This window comes from Cenococcum geophilum (genome assembly GCF_001692895.1).
Source record: "Cenococcum geophilum 1.58 unplaced genomic scaffold K441scaffold_8, whole genome shotgun sequence".
NCBI lineage: Eukaryota > Fungi > Ascomycota > Dothideomycetes > Gloniales > Gloniaceae > Cenococcum > Cenococcum geophilum.
Window position 1 is genome coordinate 1,585,655 of NW_027137566.1, and position 8,248 is coordinate 1,593,902.

Sequence of the window (8,248 nt, forward strand, 5' to 3'; positions counted from 1 at the left end):
AAGAACCATAATATTATAAGAGAACTATTCTAGGTATTCTTTCCGGTCCTACCGCTGTATAAATAAAAGAAGGACGCTATGGCTAGCTATAACTAATTGCTATAGAAGCCTATCGCCAAATATAAGGTTAAGGCAGCTATATTTAAGGCTAGCCTAAATAAGGCTCCTAAAAGGGACAGCCTACTAGCTAGGATATAGCAAGAACTATAGCCCGTACTAAGTAGTAAAATTACTACTCTTTTTACCAAATTACTTAAAATAGGAAAAGTACTACAAAAATAGAAGGTAGTAAAGATTGTGCTACTATAGAAACTAAAGTAGAAGGACTATACGGTAGTAAATAACTATAGGCCGATCTCCCTCCTCCTAACACTAGGAAAAGTACTTAAATCGCTAGTAGTAAAGAGGATAGTATACCTAGTAGAGGAATATAGCCTACTACCTAAGATATACTTTAGAGCTAGGAAGTAAAGGTTAACAATATATACGCTATTATATCTTTATAAGGACGTATTTAGAGTATAAAGAGGAAAAAAACGCTATCTGTTGGTCACACAGGGTGACTCACCAATAACGACTACTCGAGTAGGGTTACAGTGATGTTGGTTAATAAAGCTTTTTGATTGGAATGAGGAAGGGCGAGGAGCTTAGGGCTCCTCGCCACGCTAGTGCCGCGGCGTCACGTGATAACCGTATGCCTCATTCCCGACACTAGCAACTCTTCTTTTATAGTTGCCATCTATATACAAATACTGCTTAACTAGCGTAACAAATATCAATCCTCCTTACTTACTATTGCCATCGCAATATAAGTCTCGCTGTCCTAAAAGTTGCCTCTTATAGCGGCTCGTACAAATACCTCTAAACTAAAGTTTATAGATTGCTATTTAGTAAAAATACTAAACTAAGGAGAAGAAGAGAAAGGAGAAAGAATCGTTTAGAAGTAGTAGTAGGTGGATATCTTACGAAGGCCGCCAAGGCGCTAGTGGTAAGCGAGCCAATAGCGATTTTCCATCCCGGGGATGGAAAATCCTAATTGGCTAGTTAAAGTCAGGGTCTGTAGAATATCACAGGTAGCATACCCTAGTACCGTTATCTACCTTACTAAGTTCCATAAGAAGCTTCTAGCAATTCTTCTTATAGATGTGGTGCTGTAGGAAGGCAGTAAGGCATTAGTTTAGCTGTAGGTGGAAGCAGCAAAAGTCTATTCAGGTAGTAGTACGGTACCAGCGGCGGTAGTAATAGTGGTCAAGTATAGAGCTTGTCTATCAGTCAGTCGGTTAATCGTAGGCGTACAGGCACAATTATTCGGTTGGTAGATCGCAGGCGTATTAGCGCGATCAGTATTATAATAGTAGGCATAGCGGCGCTATCGGTTTGTTAATGGTATGTGGCAGTACGGTGCCAGTACAGGGTCGATTCCGTAGGCAGATCGGCACAGAATCGTAGATACTGGCAGTTCTTTCTTTTATAAATTGCCTGCGTAACTATGCCGTTCCAACCGCTCCCCCCCCCCCCCACTCTCTCTTTACGGTACCCTCCACAAGAACTTCCTGTCTGGATTACGCTGGTAGCCACCTCTATAGCTACCTTAGGAACTACAGGAGTCTTAGAATTCCCCTCCACGCTAGATCTTCTGAAGCTTGTTAAATATTTGTGGAGAAGTAGAGGCTTATTACGGAGATTGCTGCGGAGATTGCTGCGGATATTACTGCGGATATTGCTGCGGATATTACTGCGGATATTGCTGCAGAGATTGCTGCGGAGGTTCTTGCGGAGGTTGCTGGTGGGTTAGGATATCGTTCACAGATCTGGCTTGTTATGCCGGTTGTCCAGGCGCGGTAGGGGTTAGGGGAGACGTCTTGGCGCTTAAGTGGGACAGAGCTTGCGCGGACAGAGCTTGTGCGGACAGAGCTTGTGCGGACGGAGCTTGTGGAGACGGAGCTTATATAGACGGAGCTTGTACAGACAGAGCTTATATAGACGGAGCTTGTGGCTATCCGTTATTAGAATTCCCTTAAGAGTTAAACTTCTTTATAGCGCGTATTTAGTGCTCAATCTCAATCTCTTATAGAGTCCATTTATGCTCTTCTTTTGCATCAATAATATGCTCCTAAATATTGTCTCCAATAACGCCCCCGTCCATAGGGACGAATACTTTATACTCCCGTAAAAAGTCACGGAAGTCTTATACGATATCCTTATTCGCGGGAGCCCATGTTTCCTTTATCCATCTAACAAAGTCCTCCCTTATATATTCCTATAGCGCGGTATTATTATATTTACTGTCTTTATAGTATACCATACAGTATAATAAGAATCCGTTTAGGTCTTGTGGTTTAGCGTTTACAAGGTTAATGTCTCTATTCCATATCTTTAGGTCAATATCTTTCTCGTACTTCTTTGGGTAGGTTAACGCCATAATAGGTATAAAATTAACGGGGTGTCGTACGTCGAAGGTAGGTAGGATTTTTGGTTTTATAGGATCTCGTAGGTTTGCTATTAAGAGGTAGGCAATTCGAGATGTTGTTTAACGCGTTTTAGACGTCGTTTAACGCGTTTCGGACGTTAACTTAGGACCCTAGGTTTAGTAACACTTCTAACCTAAAGTACTCAACCAAATCTTCGTAAACGCGGTTGTTCTACGTAATAGACGTAACTTAGTATCTCCTAGTACTTAGTAACACTTCTATTACTAGTTTTCCGCAAGTCTAAGGTAGCATAGTATTGCCGGGATCCATTCTATATAAGCGCATATAGCACCCCTACACGAGACTATCTCTTCTATTCGAAAACCTAGCTGCTCTATAGTTGACTGTATATTCAACCACTAATCAGTATTAGTTACACAGGGTAACTCACCAATAACGACTACTCGAGTAGGGTTACAGTGATGTTGGTTAATAAAGCTTTTTAATTGGAATGAGGAAGGGCGAGGAGCTTAGGGCTCCTCGCCACGCTAGTGCCGCGGCGTCACGTGACAACCGCATGCCTCATTCCCGACACTATCTCTAGTATTATTTAATATTAAGGGTGTATATAATAATATAGTTATAAAGCTAGAAATTAGGAGATTATAGCAGTAATAGATACCTTAAACGATTATATAATAGGTATAGGACTTTTATATAAATTATTAAGCCTATATCCTAGTTAATAGATATATATTAAAGGTACAGGCACTTCTATAGGTAGGTCTTTTATAGGGATTAGTACTAGCCCTAATACTTTTTCTATTCTTTAATACGGATTTTATATAAAGCGTACCTAGAAATAGTAGCTCTATAGCCTTTATTAATAACTACTTAGTATAGGTTATAGGCCCTATAGTAGAGGAAAACACGTAAATTATCTAGGGTAAAATTATACCAATGCTTAAGAAATAGGAAAGGACTAATAGAGCTTAATTTAAAGTAAAAAAAACGTTATTTATCTACCTTACTAGATATAAAGAAGCGGGTAGGAATACTACTACGCCGCTTTAATTTAAAGGAAAAGGAATCCCCCTAACATAGGAGGTTAAAATCCTTAGGGTAATTCTTAATAAGAAGCTAAGGTTTAAGGTAGCGCTAGCGTTATATAGATTAAAGGAACTGTAGCCTAAGAGTATTAAGCAGCTAGCTAAAAGCTTAGTTTTGCTAGTAGTAGACTATATATCGCTAATATAGCTCCTCTAGTAGGCGTAGAGGATTATAGCATAAGCTATTATTAGGGGGTTTTATACCGTCACTCTACTAATAGCGGAGGTAAAAGCTAGCCTACTCCCTTTTAAGTAAAGGCTGCGTAACTAGGCTATTACATTTTAGGTATTAATCTATAAACTAGGCAAATTATATCTATATTAAATAATTTAAAGATAGAGGCTCTATAGATAGCACCGGTTACCGCTTTAAAGAATAGTAGAGATATATAAGGATGTCTAGGTAAAAGGGGTGCTAGAGGTTAAGCTATATATATACCCGCTATAGGTGGCTAAGCCTAATATAGTAATATATAAGGACAAAGAATATATTTAAGCTATTATTAAAGACTATAAGCTAGGGTAGGTAAATATATATATTAATATATTAATACGTAATAGTAGGGTAGGAGTTAGCGTATATACTATATTATTTAAAGCAACGCTTTTAAAAACGGTAGTAAGCTCTAATTAGGCCGACGCCCACCTTATAAAGCTTCTAGTAATTAGTAAAGCAGCTAACTAGCCGTAGAAACCTATATATACGGCTATTAACTAAATAGGTTTTCTAATACCTGCTTCTAGTATAAGAATATTCTCTAACTTATAATTAATGTTACTATTAATATAGAGCTAGAGGGCTAGAGCCTCCTAGGAAATAGTTATAGAGATTTTAAAAAAGCTTTAGCTAAACAATATTACGCTATACTAAATTTTAGGCTATTTTAAATTTATAGGAAACGAGAAGGCTAATAAGCTTACTAAAGTAGCAATAAGACTAAAGAGTAAGGAGCCACTATAGAGAAACGACCTCCTATAATACCTTATAACGCAAGCCTTAAGAAAAGCTAAAATAATAATAAGACCGCTTTTAGCAAAAAGATCTAATATAGGCAAGTTTATAAGGAAGATTAACGTAGTACTTTACCTTAAAAAGGCTGTAAGACTATACTAGTAGATAATTAGCTTTAAAGCTATTATCCTTACATAGCTATAGACCGGCAAGTTATTTCTAAAGGAATATTTCTATAAAATTAATATATTAGAAACGGCGTTATATAACTATAGGCTTATAGAATTAATATAGCACTTCCTCTTCTTTTATAGGAGGTAGGTATAGTAGAGGATTAAACTAAGAGAGTAGTATAGAGATTAATTTAGGGATCTATTATATATATTAGGAGGCTACTTATATAAACAAGATAGAGGTAGAAATATTAACGGCCTAATTAAATACTAAAAGCTAGATATTAGCGTAGTTAAAGCTATAATTAAATTTATAAAGAAAACTAGACGTTTATACTTAAGTGTATAAGATATAAAGAGTATAAAAGCCAATATTAATAAGCGAAAACTCTTAAGAATTCCTCCTTTAATTATCTAGCTAAATATACCGCGAGCCTCCTTAATATATACCTCTACTAGTGCATCGCCGATTAAGAAGCGCATAATACTAAAATAGCCCTATAAACATAAGGCGTTAAAAACTACTTACTTAGGCTTGCCTCTAAACTCTAACTTTCTTCTAATAGTAACATATTACTTTCCTTTATTTCCTTAGTTAAATATAGTATTAGGTAATAGATATATAGTTCTTATAGTTAGCTTCTAAACTAGAGCAAGCATATTAATAACAAAAAGTATTTAGTTAGCGCTCTATAACGGCCTATACCCTAAATAGTATATAGCTATAATAGATTATATATATATATATAATAAAGCTAGTAGGGATTTTATATAAAGCTATACTAGTTAAGTACTAGGGAGATTTACTATCTCGTTTACCGTCTAAGTCGCTTACTAAGATAACTTTAAATTATTAATTTGGGTCTATAGCTTATTAATAAGCACTAGCCAATTAAATTAACTAGATTTAATAGCCATACTTAAATATTACTTAATTCTTATATAAAATCTCTATATATAAGCTTATCTATTAAAGTTAACTCGCTTAATATAAGGCTGCCAGTAGGCGTCATTCCTGCATAATTACAAGGCATAGTAGTAGTATAATATATTAGGCTACTAAGTAGGCTGGCGGAAATAATATATATAATACTCTATAAGGAAGAATCTAAGGGGCTTAGTAACCCGAGGGTGGTCTACGCGCTGTTACGTAATCTATTACGTACACGTAGCTAAGCTTAAAGACTGTCTAAGTACCTCCCTTACTAACATAGTCTTAATCCTAGTGTTCGCGCACAGACCACATACGCTACCCTAATGGGTTAAGGGATAGGTCTACTAATAACTGCGTAGCCTTGCTTCCCTACTACGGTACCAGGCATAGGTTTCATTAGTACGAAAATTAGCGTAAAATATTAGCTGGGATTCTTACCAGGATTTTCTACCAATTAGTCCCATAATACACACGCCTTTACACCTTTATCCTCTACAATCTATTATAGCGCCTTTAACACCGCAGCACAAGCGGCTTACGCGTGATTAACGCCTTCAAGTTTAAATTTTACGCCTTGCTGGCTATACCTATAAAAAGATTGCACAGCTCCTAGATATTACACAGCGTTAAGCTTAATATACCGCCCTTATAGAACGCGCTACTCCTAAGAAGCGTTCCGGTTATCCTTTGACTCTTATAAATAAATAAGTTTAAAACCTTGTCCTCTACGACTGTTCCTCGCGTACTAGTCGGCTTATGTCTTATATTTACCTAGCGTATAGCCCATTCTCGTACTGGCAAGTCTCTAAATATACTATTCGAAACGCCCTTCAGAAAGCCGGTTTTAAACAATATATAGCACGCGCTAAACCTCCCCTTTTATAAACCAATAAGGAGAAACGCCTTTAATAGGCCCTAGAGTATGTTAACTGGACTAAGGAGCAGTGGTGTGTAATACTGTGGATGGATGAGACCTGGGTAATAGGTGGAAGATATATAAAATAATGGGTTACGAGACGTTTAGGAGAGGAGCTTGAGGAGACATGTGTAGTGGATAAGATTCGTAAGTGACGAGGCTGGATGTTCTAGGGCTGTTTTAATGGCTCTATAAAAGGTCCTTATCTCTTCTAGGAGAAGGAATAGGGTACGATTAACCAGAAGATATATTGTGAACGAATCGTGCCCCTAGTTGACGGCTGGATTCGAATGAATCCTTAACTTCAGCTTATGCAAGATGGAGCTCTAAGCCACGCGGCTGGTGATACAGCAGCTGAGCTTCTTGCGTGAGGAATAGTTCAAATCTTCTGGCCAGCATACTCACCGGATTTAAATCTAATTGAGACCATTTGGAACTGGATAAAGGACTATATTGTTAATAAGTATTATTCTTGATTCTTGATTAACGTCTGATGCAGTCCCAATTAAGGTCTATGCAGACTGCTGCCGTGATGTAGGTACAAAAAACCTCCAAGGGGGGCGTGAGTGGTAATACAGAGTGTACCCCTCTGGGTAGTACGCCCGTACTACATCAACGGGAGGAAAAATACCGTTAGGTCGCTGCTCTGAGACTCCCGTACGGGAGTGTCCTGATTGCCTATCTTGCCCTGTCTGCCATTCGTACCATGCTTCCTGTTGAATTTGTAATTACCGTAGAATTGATGTAATCCTGCCCTTGCTCCCATTCGAATACCCTATATACGTGCATGCATACGCCTATAGTCCTTCTGCTTGCAGCATGATTTCTACCCAAAGGAACAGCGGGACGTGTAAGAACTAGGTGTCTTTTCCTAGGGCCCCAACCTAGGTCCCCTATGCACATCCCAGCCAAAGATGTAGAGGAAGACGGAATACCGCGCGGTAAGTCCAGGCTGTCGGGTAGGATAGGGAATGAGAGGCTCATCACAGACTTCCTACAGTAGGCGTATGAGGTTCGTTCGGTCGCCGTGTACGGCTCGTTTGGTCGCCGTATGCGGCTCGTCGGTCGCACGCGGCTCGTTCGGTCCTTAGGCTGTGTAGGTATTCGTATGGGGGGTGGAAGGGGGACGCTGGATATAGATGCCGTGGTGCGAGTAGTGTTTTCGATATACAGACGTGACGGCCGAGACTAAGACGTAATGGTCGTTTTTGAAGCTTCCATTGGGGCTCTCCCCCCCAGCGAAAAAATTCTCCACGCCACCACCACGTCGCAGCGCCGGCGCTGCGCTGCTGTATACACGTCTCTGCGTTTGCTCTGGTAGTCTATGGCACGATCCTGATGGAACGCCAATAGCAGCCGATTTTTATGAAGCCCGCAGAGGCAATTAACGTTGGCGGCAGACCTGCGGAGGATAGGCCGGATAGGCCTCTCGGATAATAGACCTATCAGCTGATAGTATCCGGAGACTATCCGGATAGTCTCCGGATAGTCTTGGCAAAACTACCTAATATACTTACACTTGTAATGCACCCCCCCTATATTAAATAAATAATTTTTCTATTAGTATAGATTTATAGAGCTTATAAAGCGCTTTAAAATGGTACCACTTTTATCTAAATATCCTAAGGATAAGTAATATTATATAGATATAAGGCTTATAAGAGCTCTGCGGAATAAGGCTTATGTTGGCCATAAAGGTAGCCTTACTACAGAGGCGCGACGGGTGCTGTTCGACATTGGTATCAGTATAGTT

General features: G+C 39.0%; 1 protein-coding gene across 1 annotated transcript; it reads right to left on the reverse strand.

Moving 5' to 3' along the window:
* Positions 1-6,940: 6,940 nt before the first annotated feature.
* Positions 6,941-7,885, reverse strand: K441DRAFT_654939 (uncharacterized protein). Its single transcript, XM_067647759.1, has one exon. It carries the CDS (start codon positions 7,477-7,479, stop codon positions 7,174-7,176), a length of 306 nt encoding a protein of 101 aa, XP_067507528.1. The 5' UTR covers positions 7,480-7,885; the 3' UTR covers positions 6,941-7,173.
* Between the last annotated feature and the right edge of the window lie 363 nt (positions 7,886-8,248).

What these genes read in the sequence shown, in the direction of transcription:
- K441DRAFT_654939 (XM_067647759.1), bottom strand. Translation starts at nt 7,479, where the DNA reads ATGAGCCTCTCATTCCCTATCCTACCCGACAGCCTGGACTTACCGCGC.